Consider the following 23,413-nt stretch of genomic DNA (forward strand, 5'->3'; position numbering starts at 1 on the left):
GCAGCATCATGTATCAGTTCACAATATTGGCATTTAATTACATTATTTTATACCTCATGTCCCCCATGTTATGAAAATAAAACCTACAAACTATGACACTTATATGACTCCACCATTGTGAGTGTGGTACGGCTGGGTACTTTAAGGTGTCTGAAATAGTCTATTAACATTTCCATGTCAGTGTGCTACTAATCAGCAGGAAAGAGGAGAATCTTAAACTTTTCAGCCAAAGGAATATCACAGCACTTCAATATATTTACTTGCAGTTGTTTCTTGAGCTGCAGATAAAAACCTTAGAGTGGCCAGAGGGAAGATAAAGCTGTCAAGCAGGCTGGCACTGTTAGACAGAGCATTACAGGAGGTTGAGTAATGAAGGGCATGACAGGAGTACACTTAAGAAGCTTTTATTTGTCACACATATACTACAGCATAGTAAAATTCTTTTCTTCATATATCCCAGCTTGTTAGGAAGCTGGGGTCAGCCATGATACAGCGCCCCAGTGCAGAGAGGGTTAAGGGCCTTGCTCAAGGGACTAACAGTGCCAGCTTGGCAGTGCTGGGGCTGGAACCCCAGACCTACTCTTCAGTACCTCAGAGCCCTGCACCTTTGGGGCAATACCTCCAGTGGACTCTAAAAAGCTCTGTTTTGTGGGAGAGTGTATATCATTTTAGAGGTCATATATTTCGCCGAGATTTCCCTTCATTATTTTCACCTGAAATTAACAAGCACAAATTTACCAGCCAAAGGTGTTAAAACGCCATTTTTCATTAGGTACCTACAAAATGAGAAAAGCATGATACCCCCACATACAATCTTAAACACATCATACTAAATTTATCAGAAATGTCTCTGTTCTTTTGCATCTATAGAAAGAAAAAAAAAGCACTGCGTGCATGCAGCATGCTCATCCTCGCACGTGTAATCCTGGCACCGAATGCTTAAAGAAAGTGCGCGACCCTTTTAAATGCGTGTGAACGCACGCGCCACGAGCAGAGACCTGTGTGCATTTGACGAGAGGGCTCTGAGAGGAGAGGAGAGGAGAGGAGCAGTCTGGCAAGATAATGCAAGCAAGACGCAGCGATTTCCCTTTGGCGTCAGGGACAGCGTTTGTAGAGTCGATTGGCAGCGCCTTATTAGGAAATCAGTGTAACCATCGCGGTGCTTTCATTGCATCCAACATTGGAAGAAGGTTTTTAAGACGGCTGGTGGGGAAACTTGAGTAAACATGGTCGTCTGGAACGATTCTAGACACTCGAACTGCAGTAACTAGAGGACGTTTAACTACCTGTAGGATTTCAGCGGTTCAGGAGAAAAGGAGTATATAAACACACATCTTGTACTTTACGCAGCGTCTTCAACGTTCATCTTTCGATTTAATATGTCTAGTGATCTTTTCCAAAGAAACAAATAAAGCCTCATAAAAATTGGACCTTGCTAACATCCGAGCAACGCGCACGTTCGATCCGGTTGCTTCTCAATCCTAATCGCCCTGCGCATCCATTCACCATTTTATCGGACTGAACCCCGAAAGATTCACAGAGACCAGCCGATTCCATGGAGTGAGCGTCCCTCAGTGCGTCTTCTCCTCGTCAAAACCGAGGGACTAAATCATTGCTTAGTGGGATTTCCACCGAGCGCCATGTAGGGAATCCGCAATGTCCAAAGCGCCGCGCGCTGTGTGAAGTCCGAGCTTGTGTCATCGCAGAGATGCCCGTGCGCGCCGTGCCCTCCAGGTTCATGTACAGGGGACTCTGCTCGGTGCCAGACATCCTCTCTTACAGGACTCCTGTCAGCCTCCCCGAGGATGAAGTGGAAGGTAAGTGACTTCGGGGTTTGTGATATACAGTGAGGGGAAACATGTAGACAGTTTCGTTTTTGTTATTTAATTATTAGAATACTTATAAATATGACCAAAAAAGTATGTATTCATAAGCATAAACAAAGATATGTTTTAAAAAAAAAATGGATAGGGGGAAAAATATTCCATGCAATAAAAATATTAGTACTTTGTTGCAAAGCTGTTGTTGGCATTTACAAATTTGATGTGTCTATGGTAAGAAGTAATTAGCTTTTTGAAGCAATGTGGTTTTGGCAAATCCTTTCACTTGGCAAATCTTCTCCAATTCCCTAGGGGGAAGGGTCCCTCTGATGGACTTGCAATTTCAAAATCTTCCATAAATTTTTCAGTGGGATTCAGGTCAGATGATTGGTTAGGCCAATCAAGGCCTTTTTGAGTTATTTTGGCTGCATGTTTGGGGTTGTTGTCTTGTTGAAATGTCCATCTTCTCTCCAGATTCACCAAGATTAAATGTGTTGTGCACCTGTCCAGGGATGATTAGCTGTGGCTCCATAAACATTCACTTGCATATACAGTCATGGGAAAAAGAATGTACACCCGCCTTCAGTTCTATGTTTTTATTTATGAAGGCCTAAATAACAATTGTGTGGTTCTCACCAACTTCTATAAACAAACAAATAACCTCAGGTGACAACAAAAAACAAAAAGTAAGCCAAAATTCAGAAACCAGGTAGGAAAAGAAATACGTACACAATATAAGTACTGCAGTAACACGTAGAACCACCTTTAGCAACAATAACTTGAAGAATACCTTTTTCTGTAGTTTATCAGTCTCACATAGTTTTGGAGAAATTTTGACCCACTCTTCTTTACAGCATTGCTTCATTGATGTTTGAGGGCATTCGTTTATACACAGCATCTCAATGGGATTGAGGGCTGGACTTTGAGTTGGCCATTCCAACACCTTGATTTTTTTTCTTCTTTAGCCATTCAGATATCGATTTGCTGGTGTGCTCAGTATCATTGTCCTGTTGTATGACCCGGTTTTGGCCCAGCTTAAACTGCTGGACAGATGGCCTCACATTTGTCTCAAGAATATTCTGGTAAAAAGTGGAGTTCATTGTTGTCTCAATGACTACAAGTTGTTTTGGCTGCAAAACAAGCCCAAATCACCACCCCTCTACCACCATGCTTAACAGTTGGTATGAGGTGTTTGTGGCGATAAGCTGCTTTTGGTTTTTTCGAAATGTGGTGCTGTGCATGATGACCAAACATTTCAACCTTGGACTCATCAGTCCAAAGGATATTGTTCCAGAACTTTTGCGGTTTGTTCAGATGCAATTTTGCAGACCCGAGCCATGCTACCATATTGCTTTTGGAGAGAAGGGGATTTTTCCTGCCACCCTTCCATGAAAGCCATACTTGTTCATTCTTTTTCTGATTGTATTGTCATGAACATAAACATTTAATGTGCTTACAGACATTGTGCTCACATGACGTGGCTCTTGGGCTTTTCTTTATATCTCCATTAAACAGTCTGACCTTGGACTGAATTTGCTGGTACACCCACTCCTGGGAAGACTGACAATGACCTTAAAGGCTCTCTATTTGTAAACAGTCCTTCTCACTGTAGAATTGTGAATTTCAAATTGTTTGTAGAAGGCCTTATAACCCTCCCCAGAATGAGGGGCAGCAACAGTCGCTTCTCTGAGGTCATGGCTGATGTCCTTTCTTCTTGGCATGATGTAGACACACACCTGAGTGCTCCAGAATAACAAACAGCCAAACGTTCTGTTTTTAAAGAGGTAATCACACTTCTTGATGATTAATTAATCTTGTGCATCTCATTAGTAACACCTGGCTGCTAATTTCTCTCTTAATGATTGTGGGACTAGGAAGGGTGTACTTATTTTTTCCCACCTGGGTTCTGAATGTTGGTTTACTTTTTGTTGAAAAATCTACTTTATCAATGTGATATAATATTTAAATAGACAACACATCCAATATGCATTACTGCAATGTAGAAAATAAATAATGCACATATTAGAGTTACATTATTAAACTAATCAATTAGGATGTATATATTTCTATACATATATCACACAAAACTGTGGATTGTTTCAGTGTCACCCTTTTGGCTTTTCATAGTCACAGTCTCATGTAAGCTTCAGTGTCTGATACCAAGACTAAGAAATGTGTGGCAAGACAGCAGTAGTACTTTCTGCCATACAGCATATAACAAGAACAAATCTGTATAACAACAAATTTGCAGAACCAGGGTTGCCAGGTTTATGTACTACAAATCAGAAATGTCACCACAGAAATAAAACCACTTGTTCCTCTAAAAAGACTGAAAAAAAGAAGAAAAATGCATCTACCGGAACCAAGAATTTTGTTTAAACCTACAAGTCAAGTAAAGTCAAGTGGAGTTTATTGTCATTTCAGCCATATACAAGTACACAGTGAAACGAAACAACGTTTCTCCAGGACCAAGGTGCCACATAAGACAACACAGAACAACACAGAACTACGGGGACTACATAAATTACATAAATTAAACGTAAATTGCACAAGTGCAAACATGTGCAGACAGCACAAGACAGAACAGACAGTACATAACTACGACGCCGACCAGTACACAGTCCTGTTGAAAGTGATAAAGTGACAGTAGTGCAAATATTACAGCTGAGGTAGTGTAAACAGTGTAAACGTAGAAGTAGCAGCAATAATAAGACATGTGCAAAACATGTGCAGTGCATGTGCATAGAGGATGTTCTGTTGTGTGTATATATATGTATGTATGTATGCGTGAGTTCCTTTGGACCAGTTCAGTTGTGTGTGTATATGTGTGTGTGTATATGTATGTGTGTGTGTGTGTGTGTGTTCCTTCAGTCCAGTTCTAGGTATTTAGGAGTCTGATGGCATGAGGGAAGAAACTGTTGCACAGTCTGGTTGTGAGGGCCCAAATGCTTCGGTACCGTTTTCCAGACGGCAGGAGTGTGAAGAGTGTGTGTGAGGGGTGTGTGGGATCATCCACAATGCTGGTGGCAGACACTCACCACTATTATTCAGAAACACTGTACACTTGAACATTCATGCAGTTATGTAATCAGCCAATCATGTGGCAGCAGGGCAATGCGAAAAATCATGCAGGTACAGGTCAAGAGCTTCAGGTAATTGTCACATCAAACATCAGAATGAAGAAAAAGTGTGATCTCTGTGACAGTGATCGTGGCATGGAAGTTGGTACCAGATGGGCTGGTTTGAGTATTTCATAAACTGCTGCTCTCCTTGGATTTTCACACACAGCAGTCTCTAGAAATTACGCAGAGTGGTGCCGAAAACAGACAACATTTCTGTGGGTGAAAACAGGTGACATTTCTGTGGATGGAAATGCCTTGTTGATAAGAGAGGAGAAAATCCCATGATTGGCTGATTAGATAACTGCATGAATGTGCAGCTGTACAGATGTTCCTAATAAAGTGGCTGGTGAGTGTATATATTTGTGGTGTAACACAATACCATTATCTCTACGGAAGGTCCTTGGCTCCTAAATACTTGAATTTCTATGATTGTTGTAATGATTGTTTTTACTGGTGAAACCTTTGTAGGCATAAATAATATGAATCATATGTTTGCACACTCTATACTGCTTGCACTGCACATGCAAAAGAAAATAAGAGTCAACAGAAGTCCAACCATACCAAAAAGTACAGTTATGGTAACATTACCATATTATATTATATTATATTATATTATATTATATTATATTATATTATATTATATTATATTATATTATATTATATTATATTATATTATATTATATTATATTAATGCATAATCTCAGTGTTTACAGACACTACAAACATTTCAATTGGTTATATCTGTGTTGATAAACAGAATGCACTCTACACAATTCCAATGCTGTATCATATATATTAGACAGTTATCAATTGTGTCTTAAGAAATTCATGTTTTTCACAAAGGTGAAATATTATTTCACATAGATTTTACAGTAACAGTTGACCACTAGATGGCAGTAAAAACACTAATGAATAATAATAATAATAATAATAATAATAATAATAATACTCTTTTGCCATGTAATTCCATGACAGTCCCTATAAACATACAGAAAAAAACTGATTGGGGATAGTGCCATGATTCATTTGACCAATTTGGGCTCTGCCCCTCAAAGTCTCTAGCGCCACCATTAGGACAAAGTTCAATGTACATTTATGCCCATTTTGTGTAGAGATGAAATTCTTTTCCACATGAATCCTTGGGTTGTGCTGAGTTCATTCGACCCAATGATGTCATTTTCCATATTAGATTAAGAAAAAAATTCCATATTAGATTTTTAAAAAATGCTTTCAAAATCTCCTTCTAGGCCGTTTATCCGATTACAAAAACATTTGGCAAGTAGCATTTTCAGACAATCCTGACAAAAAAAAAAAACTAAAGGATTTTGATGAGACAAACTGTTTTGCAATAATGTACTAATGTACTTGACATGAATTTGTTAAATTGCAAAAAAGATCAAAAAAGTTCACTTCTATAAAGCTGGACACACTCAGAGTGCTTATAAGGTCCTTTAAGCATTTCATTATAATGACCATACGATTTTCTGGGAAGATTTTCTTTTAATATCAGTGAAGAACATTGTTCATTTAAGAGCAATGAAAAATATGCACAATGACTATACATTAAAAAATTAATTAAATAATTATTTTTGGAGAGCCTAGCAGAAATATGCAGCTCTGTGCACAGTGTGCAGTCTTCATGTGGCTGCAGAATATGGTAGAAATATGATTTTATTTTGGAGCTCAGATAAGGCAGTTTTTAGATCGGGCTACTGGAGCAAACCACTGACGAAACAAATACTGCATCTCCAATTTTTATAACATTAATAAACTTAATCTTTATTCCATGAGCAGGGTTACCAGGTTCTGCATATAATATTCAAGTATTGCAGATATATACTGCAAATCAGACATGCACACTACTGTTAATTTTTTTCCCCCAAAAAGACAGAAAAAGAAGAAAAAATTCATCTACCATTTCATAAGTCATAAATATTTTGGGCTAAGTCTTTTTGTGTAGTTTATTTGTTGTAGTTTGGCTGGAAATTTAGCTGAAACCTGGCAACCCTCCCCACGAGGGTGACATACTTAAGTTAAAAAAAATCTTTAAAAAAAAAAAACAAAAACAAAAAAACTAACAATTTCCTAGTACTGTTCAGATTTGTATTCATATTTGTTTAGGACACATTATCTTTTGGTCTGAATTGCTGCAAATCAACAAGCAGAAAAGCACATCTGAATGGGTGAAAATCACTCCCAACTGGTGTGCAAAGCTGGTAGGAATTTACCCCAACAGACTTAAAGCTGTTATTGCAGCAAAAGGCGGTTCTACCAAGTACTAGTCTCAAGGGCTTAAAAACTTATGCATGCAGTATTTTTGAGTTCTTAATTTTTTTTTAAACATTTGCTGACAAATAATGAATTTTGACTTTGAAAATTTACTTTAAGAATATATTGGATTGAAATTAAAAAAATACTGCCTGGAACAGTCTGTGCAAGAGTCATTTGTAATACAGATTAATGTAATGACTTAAGGGGGTTGACTACCTTTTCAAGCCACTGTATATAGCACAGTTACTTGCTTTAAGACTACACGGGAAGCCTGGCTTCCCCTAAAACTTCATTAAAATGCGGCAGTGCAATGCTTACCTTGGTCAAATTCAATATCAAATGATCAAATATCTCACTGCAATATCACACTGTTCATTCATTAAACTCAAACTCTTTTCGGCAGACAGTGCAGCCACACAGAGCTAGCAGACAGTTATTGAAGCCCATGCGTCATTATTGCGTGTTAGGTGTGCATGTACTTGTGGTTTTAATGGGACAAAAGATTAAAGCTCATTGGACAACAGGCTTTTAACGCATCATTTTGAGTCAGGAGGCATAGCTTCACTGGGAGTGAATGGAGTGTGGGAAGGTGTGTTTTGCACAGAAAATAAAACAGAAAATAGAACAGTGCGCCCTTTGCTTGTCCCGCCTGGATGCACGGCTTTTCCTTATGATGATTTGTAGACACCCATCAAATGGGCAGAACCCTGTAACCACCTGCCAATCAGTAAATCAAGAATGAACAAGAGTGACACTTAAATATGTCTGTGGCAGTTGGGATCATTTGGAGCCTGCTGTAGGTGTAATTTGTGAATATCAATAAATAAACTGTAAGCATAAAGTTTTGTTTGGTTATTTGCATTCGTTTCTGAAATTTGTTGTTTATAAATCGAGCTCGTTAGCCGTCCTTTCCTTCTTCAGCTAACAGCATAGCTGCTTTTTTCATATGAAATGACAGACATGACTTTAGACTTTTGATGCTCATACTTATGAGACATTGAAAGTTAAGCAAGAGGGCAGGCCAAGATTTTAATCCAAAAGTCAGGGAGGAAAAAAACATCCTTTAACTGTATTCATACGGTAAAATCAATTGACTGTGTTTATTATTAGTCTTAGACTCCAAATCCTTGAGTGAATGAGTAATAATGTGTTAGAACAAGTGCACTGTATATATAGTCCTCTCTGAAAGTATTTGAATTCTACATTTGGATTTGAAATCAAAAGATGAATATGAAATGATAGATCAGAATTTCAGCTTTCATTTCTTGATGTTTACATCTAGATGTGTTGAACAGTTGAAGATTAGAATAAAAAATCACCTGTACCCATGAGTCTGTACCGATGAGATAGCCTCAGATTCTTGTTTGAGTGACAGGAGTGGAACCTGATGTGGTTTTCTGCTGTTGTAGCTCATCCACCTCAAGGTTTGATGTGTTGTGCATTCTGAGATGCTTTTCTGCACACCACGGTTGTAAAGAGTGATTATTTGAGTTACTATAGACTTCCTGTCAGCTCAAACCAGTCTGGTCATTCTCCTCTGATCTCTCTCATCAACAAGGTTCAGCCTGCAGACCCTCCGCACACAGGATTTTTGTTTTTTGCGCCATTCTGTGTAAACTCAAGTTTAAGAAGGCAAAGGAGCTTCTTAAAGTTTTCGGGGAAAACTTTATTAAACAATACTCAAATGGAAAACGCTACAAAGACCTTAAACATCCCTGTCAGGACATTTATTTGGATAATATGCAGGTGGAAATATGCGGTTCAACTCTTGAGCCTATGTCAGCTTTACACATATCACATTTATTTAACTTAGACAAGACTGGGTACATCAGACAGGTGACACAGTTGAGACCAGGAACATCCATGATACAGATGTTAATCCAAAATTAAACTTCAAAAAAAAAAAACAAGAAACTTCCAAACTACAGTGACAACAAACATGAGCAACACACAGAAAAACATCAAACTTACAAGCAAAGTCACACAAAAGGCTGAGGCAGAGAACGGCTATACAGAGTTTGACAAGGAACATCTGGGACTAACTAATGAAAAGGCAGGGTAACTAAAGGCTGACAGGTGATAAGGTGGAGCTAAACCAGACCAAAGTGACTAAGCTCTACTGACAATGACCACAGGTGGAGTATGAACCAAAATAGTAGGTGACAGTGACAAAGTTAAGCAAACCCCAGCAATAAGGAAGGTAAGTGAAACACCAGCAGTTCCTCTGCCCCATGCAACTTCTCTGCTAAAAAAGAAGCATGGAGATGTGCAACGAAACGCATTTAACAAATCCAGACCTGGATTATAATAGGGGCTAGGTGGGGTTGAAGCCCTAGGGCCTGAGCTCAGAGGGGGCCCTGGTTGGCTGTTGCTTGTGTCATTTGAGTGATTGACAAGTAAGAAGTACCCTAATTGTAGCACGAGAAAGCAAGAATACAAAGAATTACAGTGTCTACATACTGACATTGATCTGCTTTCCACTCATTGAATAATTTCTGAATTATTTTTTTTAATAATTTCAGGCAATCTGCTAAATATTTTTCCAAATGTGAATATAGCCCCACCTCACATTGCCTGTTACTAATGTGTCAGGAGAGCACTCCTTTTCTAAACTGCCTTTAATTTAAAAAAAAATTGCTTGCTGTCTGCTAATGGACAGGAGACACTTAGCCGTCTGACGTGCATGTCCCTGGATGGTTAGAGATATGGACTATCAAAGTTTTCATCTCTTGTAAGGCCAAGAAGAAGAGCATCTAATGGTAAGATGCTCTAAAACACGTGTCAAACTCACGGCCCCCTGCCAAAAACGACCCACTGCCTCGTTTCATTTGCATGAACTATAAAAAAATAATAATATTGAAATGGAAGGTCGTACACTACTATACTATTTTCACACTATCCATAATCCACACCTGCAGCAACCGCCCGCGTTCTGGACGTACCACTGTACAGCACTGCTTCATCTCACAGCGCTGAACCACTGATTAAAATCAGTCTGCTGCACCAATCTGCTCCACCTGATACAAATCAGACCCTTGTCTAAAAATGATTTAGAATAGTGTTAGGTGTTGGCAGGATCCAGGAATGAGGGATAAGGAAATATACTAAATAGAATCACCATGTGAGCTGACCTGTACAGTTCAGTTGAAAAGTGTGATTTTGAGTTGATACTACACAGCAGTAGAAGCGGTGATGGCACATATTTGTTGTTTTAATCATTCAATGCAGGCAAGCAGCAGTTAAGGGGGCCAAGCACTTTCTGTCCCCACCCCTTAGCAATGGAGGAAGATCAGAAGCCATTGGGACTATCAGTGCTTGTGTACAGATTGTGGATGAAACATCACAGATATCAAAAATCAGAGAGGTTTTTGGACTGATCTCACAATGCCATAATCCAAATTTTATGATGATTGAACAATATCTGTAAGCAAAGAAGCAAATAAAAACTGTTTTTATCGAATTTTAATATAATTTTAATATAATATAATTTTAATCCAAGGAATCAAGAGAAAGAAGAATCATGATTGCAGGTTAAGTGGTTCAAAAGTTATGAGCAGTTTTACTAATTTGTGAATTATAGCGTCCCCTAGAGGGAATTTAAATAAAAATTCTTGGAGTCCCTTACGACAAGGTCATTTACTCATATGCAAAGTTTGGTCAAAATCCTTCACACCGTTGCTGAGATATGCCCTCATGTTCTGTTTGGTGACAACTGTCAAATTTATTTGAGCATTATGGATGAACCATCCATTATTTCAGAAATCTGAGAAAGTCTCCCAAACAAAAGAGTCTCCCAAACAAAAGAGTATGCGCTCTTCCAAATGTAATGGTTTATCGAAAAAAATTGTGGTAGAAGAAGCAAAAAAAATGTTTTTTTTTTTTTTAAAACTTAATGGTAAATTCTTGTTTGAGAAATCACAAATTCCTTAGATCAGTAACACTTCAAGAGAATCAATAGAAACAAGAATCTTGATTGGATGTTGAGAGGTTCAAACGTTATGTGCAGTTTTACAAATTTGCAAATTATTGTGCCACCTAGAGGTGAATTTAGACAAAAATAAACGTGTCTGTATACTTAGTTCCCCTCATTATGTGCTGCATGAACAACATTGCTCAGTTTCACACTGGGGATTTCACTGTGTATCTAACTCATTCCAGTTAGAGGCAAGGTATTCATTTAGTTAATAACTTATTGAACTAAATGTTACACATTGTCAGATTGCCATTAAAATCCCAGGTGCTAAATTAACCTCACCTGTCTTAAATAATATTTTAGGGTGCATTTGGTTCATAGTAGATAAATGAACTGTGTTCTTTGTAAGTGGTAGTTTGACACAGGATACTTGGTTGTGTGCTAAACATCATGTGCTGAGTATCTCCACTGCTTATTTTGAGGATTAATACATGCAGAGAAGTGACTTCAGTTTTGTGGAAAATTTAATAGTTGATAGTGGCAGGTTAAATCTGTAAAAATCACTGAATCTACTGCCATTTTTATTTACTGCTCTTTATTTTATTAGTTATGTGCAGAGTTGTGTCCAAGGAAATAAGTTAAATGCATCTTTTATGTGATCACTTACAGTGCCATTCAAGGTTTAGACTGATCATGAGAAACTGATCATGTGCACATCCACAGAGATCCGAGAGGCCTTTAAAGTGTTTGATCGTGATGGAAATGGATTCATCTCGAAGCAGGAGCTGGGCATGGCCATGAGATCTCTGGGATATATGCCCAATGAGGTGGAGCTGGAGGTCATCATCAAGAGACTGGACATGGATGGTACATTACTCAACTTTTTTAAGCTTTTTATTTTACTCATATTGAAGTACAACATGAGATGCTGCAAACAATGGGAACCTGCAGAGGGTGAATGTAATAGAGTCTCTTTAATTTAGCTCAGTTCCATTTTATGTGTATAGTGGTTTTAACAATTGACACAAAGCACCTTTACAGAAATCCAGATGCTGATCTAGGTCCCTAATGAGCAAGCCAGATGCAATAGTGCTAAAGAAAAAACAAAGAAGTAGAGTCTTGTTATGAAATCATAAACCTGATAAAAGTCATTAATAGGTTATATAATGAACCAAAAATATAACTCAATTCAAAAATTGATTACATCATAAGTTTTAAAACATTAAAAACTCTTTTTAGTTTCAAACAGTCAATGAAATAAATTAAAATAATTTTACATTTCTTCTCTTTTACCATTTACTGTCACTTTTTATTTTTCAGTTTTGTACTTTTCCTATTTTATAGATTCTAGCACGCTCATTCAACATTTCCTAATCACTTGACTAGTATAGTCTAGAAATAGTGCTGTCATATTACAGCCAATTTTTCTAGTTTATTTTTGAGTTCTAGTTTAGCCTACTAACTGAGAGATTGTTCATTATCAAGAACATAAACACACAAATATGGGAGAATAACATTCAAAACTCTTTGAGACAATATGAGGAAGAAACTTTCAGAGGAATCATCAGACACAAACCCATCCTCTTCTGGGCTTCATCCGATAGTAGAATTATAGATCGTTACATTATATAGGTATAGAAGCAAAACAAAACATATTAAGTGTGCTTTAAGCATATTGGTATAAGCATATTGGTTACATGATTACAGTAACAGTTCTTATGAGGTATAAATATATAGTTTAATAAAATTATCCACTGAAGCAAAATATGGTCTTAAATATGGCATGAAAAGTTTTGGGGAAGTGCAAATAATTAGGGTATCCATCCACAGCAGCAGGAGCTGAGTCACAAGTGCAGAAAGCTCCAGATGAAGAAACAGGTGGAACAGAGCAGAATCAGGGCATCAGGATGAATCTGGGAGGTCCAGAGGGTGAGAGGAATCACAGCAGTAGAAGTGTGTCAGGATCTGGAATCAGAATCACATCAGTAAGCAGGAGTGCACATACATTTCAACAGAGAGAGAGAGAGAAATATTAGGTATAGTTTTATCCTACAGTGGTTTAAAAGGCTGTGCACTGTGATCAGAATGTAAGTAGGGACACCAGCAGGTGTAACTATGACAGCATAACTAAAAGAGCAAGCCAGAAGGTAACACAGGCATGAGGGCACCACAGGAAATAAAGCATCCCGCTGCTCCACCTTCAGCAATCCTGAGTGATTGTATATACCAGGGGTGTCCAATCTTATCTGCGAAGGGCCGGTGTTGATGTAGGTTTTCATTCCAATCACACAGGAGCCACACCTGCTTTTACCTGTTTAATCAGTTAATCTTGGCTTTCAATAGACTGTCAGGTGTGGCTTCTGCTTGGTTGGAATACAAGCCTGCACCTACACCGGCCCTTTCTCGATGACCTCTTCCTATTTTATAGATTCTAGCACGCTCATTCGACATTTTCTAATCACTTGACTAGTATAGTCTAGAAATAGTGCTGTCATATTACAGCCAATAGATGTCAGTGAGACTATAGCTGCATGAGTCAATGTATTTTCTATTTTTGAGTTCTAGTTTAGCCTACTAACTGAGATATTGTTCATTATCAAGAACAAACACACTCACAAATGTGGGAGAATAACATTCAAAAATGATGGAGCCAAACATATTCTAACAGCCAAATTGGGCACAGCCACTTTAAAGCATATTGTGTAGGCCTACTTAATGTTATAAAAGTAATGACTGTACTGTATATTATAACGAATATGTCATTATTAGTTACTCCTGCTGATAACTGTCTTGTATGTGCTTATTTTTTCAACAAACCAAATGAATTACACTGTGGAGCAATTCCAAACAAATCAATCTTGTGTTAACAGTGTAAATCGCAGCAAATACTCAAACAAGATAACGGATCTCGCTCAGCAATTGATGTGCTTCATAAAACAGGGCTAAATAGAGAATGTGGCATCTAGGTATTTAAACCTATGGCCAAACCGCTGTATTACGACAGCGTTTCAGGCACATTTAAAAAATTAAAATACAAGATTTCAAGAATAAAGTTACAATATTTTGAGAATAAAGTCACAATATTGCAAGAATACAGTCATAATATTTCAGAAATAAAATTGTAAGATTTTGATAAAAAAAAGAAATAATATTACGAGAAAAAAGTTGCAATATTTCGAGAATACTATGATACTAGTTTCAAGTTTCAAGTTTAATTTATTTATATAGCACCATATTACAACAGCAGCAGCTGACCAATGTGCTTTACAGCATCAAATAAAATAAGTAGTAAATAAAACATAAAGTTAATAAATAAAATCACAGCTAAAAACCAAATTACATCAACAACTCTATTTTAAAATTTAACAAAATATAAGAAATAGAACCAGGATTGCCATCAAGTCAAAAACAGAGATGAAACATCAAGGGACATTGAAAGTGATGGAGAAGTAATGTGTTTTGAGTAGAGATTTAAAAACCTGTAAAGTAGGAGCAGATCTAACATGAACTGGTAAGCTATTCCAGAGTTTAGGGCCTAAAACAGCAAAGGCACGTTCCTCCCTTTTCTTTAGTTTAACTCTAGGAACAGTGAGCAATCTAAGACTACCAGATCTAAGAGCTCGAGCAGGGTTATGTAAGGAAAGCAGTTCAGATAAATATGATAAATATTATAAATAATATAATACTATGACTATGTGCTTGTTTTAAAATGATGGACATTGAGGATTTGATGTCATTATTGTTTCTTTTGTTGAAGGAGGAATCACAGGCAGTAGATGAATTATAATCAAAATGATCAAACTGGATTGAGAGGAAGTCTGGCATGCTCGTAGTCCCCAGTGAGACTAACTTAAACTTAAACAGAGTAAACTTATACTTACATTCTTTTGATTAAAATGATGGATATATCAGCAAGCTAGCAAATGGTAGCTCAGTCAGTCATGACTCAAAGCTCTAAAAACACTTCAGATATTAACTACACTTCAGGTAATATCTCACAGTATGTGCATTCCTGACATGAACAAGTACCGTGTCCATCACCAATATGGGCTGGCAAGAGGCAGACCCACTGTCCCACCAGCCATATATTCTGCCCATGCTCTGGCCTCAAGTCTGTATTGTGCAGACTCTGGCTCAGTAATTTCTGCAAGATGGCAACTCCCATTTTGACCAAAAAAGGCTTCAAAACTGCACAATGTTAGTAAATGGTCTCCTGTAGTCCACTCATATATACAGTCATTTGGCCAAACGGAATAGGTAGGAGAGAGCTGGCACAACTGTAACATTTTTGGGTTCAGTGTTAAATTATTCAACGATGATTTAAATTACAGACTTCATACATCCCACATAACATCATGCATATGTTTACCTGTTTTACCAAGTGCAAATTTCCCCATATCGTCAGAAAGTGCTGTGCATTTTCACTGAAACCAAAAGGAGTCCCATGTTACAGCTGTACTCACAATTGTAATACCACTTAAGAACCCTGTAAACTTACATGTACATCAGGAAAATCAATGTTAAACCAACATGCATTCACTACTGCATGTGATATGCCTTTGAGGAAAGCTTGGAAAATATGAAGTATTTACAAAAGATCACTGATCATTACACACATCCAGAGAAGCAGATGCAGAACAATCGTATTGTACAAATGGATTGTGATTGATGGTGCAGAGCTTATTTACATTTACATTTATGGCATTTGGGAGACCCCCTTATCCAGAGCAACTTACAGAAGTGCTTTGAAGTCTCTATCAATAAATACATCCTGATACTGGTTCACTAGGTCACAGACTAAGAATACCATCAGTCTAAAAACTCTGTTGGGGAGGCAATATAGTAAGAAAAGCACACAGACAACACAATTTTTTTAAGTGCTAATTTAAGTACTTCAGGAAGAGGTAGGCAGCTTATAGAGACATTTTACTTTTATTTTTGTTGTTTAAAAAAATGTTAATTTTTAATCATGGATAAGCGTGATTATTATGGTATGGTGTAGGGTTACTATGCATGAACTACGATTTAAAAAAAAAAAAAAAGAAAAGAAAAATATTTATGCACTCTCGCGTCCATGGTTTCTCACAATCTTGCTGCAAAAGTGCACAACTAACAGTTAAAACATGTTTGAACAGTTTGGACTCACCTGTGCTGAGCAACTTTGCAAAGCACTGTGACTGGAAAAGCACTTACAACTGATAAAAATATCTCCCAACAAAAACATCAAAACATCAAAGATTATTTATTTTTTAAACACCATGTTTTGAAAAATCCATTTATTATTAGAGTTTAGATCATGTATGAGCCTGTGTATGAGCTGTTACTATAGAAACAATAACATATTAGAACGAGTGCATTAATAGTAACATATCATTCACGTTACAACCAGAACTACTGTCTAAGCCGTGCTGTTATACAAAAACAACGCACACCTTCTGACCAATCAGATTCAAGTATTGAACTGCACCGTGGTATAAAAGTCACCCCATTGTGGGCTTTAATGCTGGAGTTGTTTGCTCACAGTCTCTGCCTAAGGCACAGGTCCTGGAGTACCGCCTGTCCTGCACATTTTAGTGATTTTCTTGCTTTAACACACCCAGCTCAGGAAGGGCTGTTAATCATCCGATTCATTTAATCAGGTGTGTTAGGCACATGTAAAACACTAAAATGTGCAGGATAGGTAAACCAGGACCAGATTTTTGAAGCTGTGGCCTAAAGCACGCAGAACTTCCAGTCGCTTCTTGATGGAGGATTTTGGGCAGATCAAATGAGAATATTTTCCACATTCTTCAGAATGGAAAAAATGCAGCAGCTAATAAAGAATATGAAGAAAAGCACAGAAATTCTCAGCATAAAAAATGTAGAAAGTAACAAGAATATCTGACACACACACAGGTCAATTACATCTTTTTGAATGTTGCACATATTTCAGCAGTGTGGTCAGTCTGGCCTGTTGTCTTGTCTGAAGGTGATGGCCAGGTTGGTTAAGAATGCTAATTTAAATTGCCAAAAGCATTTGCTTGGTTATTGCATTTGAGTAGCAATATACTGCTCCCTAAATTAAGTGTAATATATCTTTTCTAGCACTTTGGTTTGAACAATTATGAACCAAAACCTCATTTAAGTGCCTCACTGGTTATCTGTAAGGTGTTGGTCATGTTTCTCTTTGACATTTATTTAATCAGTGTGATATGCAGAAGCTGACAGTGGATGAGCTAAAGAGACTCCTGTACGACACATTCTGTGACCATTTGACAATGAAAGACATTGAGAACATCATCATGACTGAGGAGAGCCATATGAACAGCCCTGAGTGTCAAGTTCACATTGACAGTAAGACTGCACACACCAACAATTCCATCATGACAATAATAACCTAATAATAAAATCTGCCATTTCAGATAGATTAATGTTTATGTGTGGTCACATTCTGGCCTCTATGTCATTATGAAGTGTCACAAAGTTATCATGTCAATCAAATTGAACTGTCAATGTGATATAGCCACCTTTAATGTGACATTCTTTGTTGCCTTGGAATTGTGCTTTGGGTCATTATCATGAAGGTGAATTTTTTTTTTAATCTCCAGCTGTCTAACTTAGGCCTACAGGTTTTGTGCCAAAATACATATTTTAGGTATTTCAAAGCCCCAGTTCCAGCTGAAGAGAAGCAGCCTCCTAGTATGATGCTGCCACCGCTGTGCTTCACCGTGGGTATGGTGTTGCATCAATCATATCTTTCAGAATTATGCCCAAAAAGTTCTAGCTTGGTCGCATCAGACCATAACACAATTTCCACTTGATGTGGGGTGATTTAGGTGGACTTTTTTTTTTTGAGATAGGTTTTTTGAGATCTGTTTAGACACCCTACTTGTAAGGGATAGGCTGCCATAGCCCAGGCCTGCCACCAGTGGGAGACAGAGAGCTGTCACTCAGTAATTAGTAGCAACCGGCTCCACCTGTGACTGGCCTATTTAAGGGCTACATACAGGTTGTGCAAACACTCAGTCTTTACTTCTCCTTGTTGAGTGCTGTACTAAGACTAAGCCAGTAATTTGGTAAAAAACTCCTGAGTTTATCTCTCAGGTTTACCTCGAGCTTTCTGGCTGCGTGAGACCAAACCTCTTGAAGCTTCTCTCTTGGGGTTTCTCTGGCTTTCTTCCTTGCTTTAAAAAAACAAAACTTGAGTTTACTTATTTCCTTCCCAAGTCAGTCCTTTCTGACCTTTTGTTTTTCCATTTACTGTTCTAAAACCTTTGGCTAGGCCCACCCCAGTTCTTTGTTTGTGCTGGATTGGTAGCTCACTGGGCTGCACATTGGTCTTGCAATTCTCCAGCCCTACTGTAGGTTCAAACCTTGGGATGACCCTTTGTTTTCCCTTCTTTGGACGTCTTCGCCCCACTTTTCTAGGACCATGTGGACCATGTTTTTCACTTGAAATTTGTTAAAGGGATAAATTTATAAATTTAAAATTTATATCTAGAATTTATATATTTCTATAAAGCTACTTTATGACAATGTCCATTGTTAAAAGTGCTTAACAAATAAAACTGAATTGAATTGTTGGTTGCCACATCACATTAAAGGTGGACAATGATCTGACATGATTTAACTTCAATTTTTTTACATCACAAAAACCTGCAATTTTAACAGGGGTATATACAGACTATATGGCCAAAAGTATGTGGACATTTGGTCATCACACCCATATGTTGGCAGAAATTTGAAAGCACAGAACTGTCCAGAATGTCTTGGTCTGCTGTAGCAGCATAGTGACATAGTACCTTTTGGCCATATAGTGTGTGTCTGTGTGTGTGTGTTAAAAATTCAGCATAGTACACAAAGTTTGCATTTGTGAACATTTTGAAAAGAGACCAGCCTCAGCGTATGTATATGTGTGTGTGTATATATAACTGAATATCTCATTACAATGGCACCTATCAAGGGTTGGGATATATTAGGCAGCAAGTGAACAGAAGTTGATGTGTTGGAAGCAAGAAAAATGGCCAAGCATAAGGATCTGAGCAACTTTGACAAGGACCAAATTGTGCTGGCTAGATGACTGGGTCAGAGCATCTCCAAAACAGCAGGTCTTATGGGGTGTTCCCGGTATGCAGTGGTTAGTACCTACTAAAAGTGGTCCAAGGAAGGACAACAGGGTCATGAGCACCCAAGGCTCAGTGATGCGCGTGAGGACCGAAGGCTAGCCCATCTGGTCCGATCCCACAGAAGAGCTACTGTAGCACAAATTGCTGAAAACGTTAATGCTGGCTATGATAGAAAAGTGTCAGAACACACAGTACATCACAGCTTGCGTAGCCACAGACTGGTCAGGGTGCCCATGCTGACCCCGTCCACTGCCGAAAGCACCTACAATGAATGCGTGAGCATAAGAACAGGACCATGGAGCTGGACCTGGTCTGACAAATCATGTTTTCTTTTCCATTATGTGGATGGCTGGGTGAATGTGCATCACCTATGGGAAGAAGGCAAGCCATCAGAGGCAGTGTGATGCTCTGGGCAATGTTCTGCTGGGAAACCTTGGGTCCTGGCATTAATGTGGATATAACGTTGACAAGTACCACCTACCTAAACATTGCTGCTGACCAAATACACCCCTTCATGACACATTTCTATCATAGCCAGCATTAACTTTTTCAGAAATTTGAGCTACAGTAGGTCTTCTGTGGGCATCAATGGACCTTGGGCGCCCATGACCCTGTCACCGGTTCACCAGTTGTCCTTCCTTGGACCACTTTTGGTAGGTACTAACCACTGCATACTGTGAACACCGCACAAGACCTGCTGTTTTGAAGATGCTCTGACCCAGTCATCTAGGCAGAACAATTTGGCCCAAATTAAAGTCGCTCAGGTCTTTACGCTTGCCCATTTTTCCTGCTTCCAACACATCAACTTCGAGAACCGACTGTTCGCTTGCTGCTTAATATATCCCACCCCTTGAGAGGTGCCATTATAAAGAGATAATCAATGTTATTCACTTCATCTGTCAGTTGTTTTAATGTTATGGCTGATCAGTATGTAGATGTACAGACAGACAGACAGACAGACAGACAGACAGATAGATAGATAGATAGATAGATAGATAGATAGATGTGTGTAAAAAATAATGTACAGGGTTAAAATATTTGATCTCACTCTGTTTCTTTGTCCTCAAAGCAAGCCCCATGCAACAAGTCAAGCATACATGTGTGCGAAAGAGCTTGATTTGTGCCTTCGCCATTGCATTCATCATCAGTGTCATGCTTATTGCAGCCAATCAGATGCTTCGACGAGGGATGAAGTGAGTGAGTCAACCTCCCCATCTCTGTCGCTTCAGTAAATCTAGTGTAATCATTTCTATGTTCCCCTTCATGTTTAAATTATTTGCAGCTCACATACTGACCCTGGTGTAAAGAAAGAGATAAATTAAGATAAGGATAACTGTAGGCTTTATGTAGCCTTTAGGCCCTTACCTTTTTTTGTGTCATTTAAAAATTAGTGAATATTAATGCAAGTAGTTATAGTCATATTAAAGCATGTGTGTATTATTTCATCATTATATAGATACAATATCTATATGTTGCTTAAACATGTTTGAAGTAGCTCATGGTTTTGTAACAAATAAAGAAGAATCAGTTGGATCGATTTGCATGGATTTGCAGAATCTCCTAGGGCTTTTCCAAAAACCCTGGTCATCATCCAGAGCTGAGGTCATTGTACTGGCAGGCAGGGTTAGCAAGGGTAGATCTATCCAAGTTAAAACACAGCCAGAGGTCAAAAACCAGCAGATACAAAATACACACTGAAAATTATAAAACGAGGAATATAGAAATCAACTAAGAAAAAGACTAGTAAACAACAAATAAATGGCTCAGAATTGCTGCATAAGCACATGCATGACCACAAACATGGTATATTTACATCTGTTAAAAAGAACACAAAAAGACAAATGACAAGAAACAGGTGGTAACCATAATTAGGGCAGTGAATTAGAAGGGATCTTCAGGGAGCAGAGACTTCAAGGTCCAGTCAGAGCCCCTCTGGTGTTGTTGCAGAAATGTAAACTTCTTCATTATATATTCCATATATCCGCATTTCTCAGGAATTTGTTTACATAATATTTATTTACAGTGCAGACAGAAAGCTCTGTGAAATATGGTGTCACATGATTCAAACAACATACACATCAGAAAATCATATGTACTTATTTTACTTAAGCGTTTCCATAGGGACTAATTCTTTATCAGTGCAGCTGACCTTGAATATCATCATAGGGAACAACTGTCACCTACATGGTAAAGAAGAATACTGGAAAATCTGTGTTACTAATTGAAAAACAACATCACTCAATCAGTTAAACTTAAGCATTTTAAAATAGTGTATGTAGTGCTACATAGGTACACAATAGAAATATTTAGCTCTTTTTGTTTTATTAAACAGTGCACAGCTTCAAGCAGCAGGAACGATCCATTTGGCAGTGTCTTCACAAGCTGTAGAGTCTTGATTATTTTTGTGTTTATTTATTTTTATAAAGTTTGCCCTGGATACTCTTTAAGAACAACTCTCAGGCACCTGTGACAGGGGCTATATGTGCTTTTGAAGTTTATGTCCGTTTGTGTTGTGGACATTCTAAGTTATACATTTATAACACAAAGGCCTAAAAGCCCCAAACAAAAAGCCTAGAAAAGAAAAGAATTGGCCTTGCCATTCAAATACTTTCAGAGGAGACTGCATATGTACAGAATAAATTATTTACATATTAGTAAGTTAATTCAGGTATCAGTTTAATGCTGCATTTCGAAGATAAAACTTTTTTACATAATGAATTTTCCAAATACAGCTGTTTTATCTGAGTGGGAAATCTGGAACTTTGGACCATTTTTGTTCTAAAATTCACTTTGGGGCTCTGGCTGATGCCTGGCACTGCACTGCCCTGCCCTTCTGGTGTTTTACAGTCCCTGATTATGGCTATAATGTGGGATGAAATGACTCCTTAATTGATGAAAGTCTTTTTAATGTCTTGATAATGTAGTTTGCATGTTTTCAAATCTTAGTTGACAGCTTAGATCACTCATAATTTATGGAAAGGCATTATACTGCATAGCCATACTTCAAGAGGTACTTAGCCCAAAGAGGAATGAAAATCTAAATTATTATCCCAGAAGAGACAAATTGGGGAAACTTTATGTATGTAAACTGGCCCATAGATACTTCATCAGATTGTTTCCGTAAAGACTCATCAAATAGTCTGAGCACCTGGAAAAACATAGCATATGTGTCAGATATCTTGATGGAATGATATTACCCTATTCTGATTTTAAATATAAATTTGGCCATTCACAGTGCATCACGTCCTTACATGTACAGTCATTTTTTGACCAAAATAATATTGATTATTGATTCTCAGGTTTCTTCTTGACATATTGATTTTTTTTTTATGTTGTGTCTAATATTTATGCTAGGCATTAAAGGTTAATGGCACATTACAAGCAACATATCATGAGGGGAATACATTCCCTGTTTTAAATAAACTATAAATGGTAGTAAATAGTAATCATGTTGTGTGATATGATGTTTTACTTTACTTGAAGCACTAAATAATGCCATTCTTAAATAACTACAATATATTAGTAAAGAGTGCTTTATATTGTACACAATTCATTAATATTCAGAATTATGTTTGTAAAAATGCACCAATATGAAGTTGCTGATTCAACTGCACTTTGCAATATTCGCAAAAATAATTAGAATTTTTATTCTAATATTTATAGTCAAAATAAACATTAAAATGCACTAAGTTTAGATCTTCCGCTCCTGTGTAAACAGTTCTTCCAGTCACTTTTGTTTGTTTTCAGAAACATTTCTGAATCATACCAGACTAATCTAAATGAATTAGATGAAATCAAATTGTGGTTAAATTTGAGATTTCATGACTTTTGACATTTCCTAAAATAATCATCTTTGAAGCTTTGAGGTCTGAGATTTACATCACTGGCTGTAGCATTAGTGCAGAAGATAGATACAAACAGTGAATATTATGATGTTATTAATGAATTAATTACCGTACTTTATTGGAGATTTATGAGACATTATCGAAAGGCTGTGAAGACAGGCTTAACACAACTTACTAATATGCTTTATTCTACCTTCTTAACAGATCCTTGTTAAATTGGCCAAAGCTATTTATTCTATTTATTGACTAAAAAAGCTGATTTCACCTGTATACTTAGTAATAGAATGTAGTAATGAAATACTACTTGATACTACTGTATCTGATGCCCACTGAAATG

The 23,413-nt window shown here is 37.6% G+C and overlaps 1 protein-coding gene across 1 annotated transcript; it reads left to right on the forward strand.

Annotated features, from left to right (window-relative positions):
- Window positions 1–1,018: 1,018 nt before the first annotated feature.
- On the forward strand, window positions 1,019–21,428 carry cabp7b (calcium binding protein 7b). The gene is made up of 5 exons (XM_053230656.1): window positions 1,019–1,817; window positions 11,850–11,993; window positions 12,957–13,111; window positions 17,306–17,459; window positions 20,301–21,428. The coding sequence occupies exons 1-5, from the start codon at window positions 1,709–1,711 to the stop codon at window positions 20,426–20,428; spliced, it is 690 nt and encodes a 229-aa protein (XP_053086631.1). The 5' UTR covers window positions 1,019–1,708; the 3' UTR covers window positions 20,429–21,428.
- Window positions 21,429–23,413: the final 1,985 nt, after the last annotated feature.

This window comes from Pangasianodon hypophthalmus, chromosome 27, assembly GCF_027358585.1.
Source record: "Pangasianodon hypophthalmus isolate fPanHyp1 chromosome 27, fPanHyp1.pri, whole genome shotgun sequence".
NCBI lineage: Eukaryota > Metazoa > Chordata > Actinopteri > Siluriformes > Pangasiidae > Pangasianodon > Pangasianodon hypophthalmus.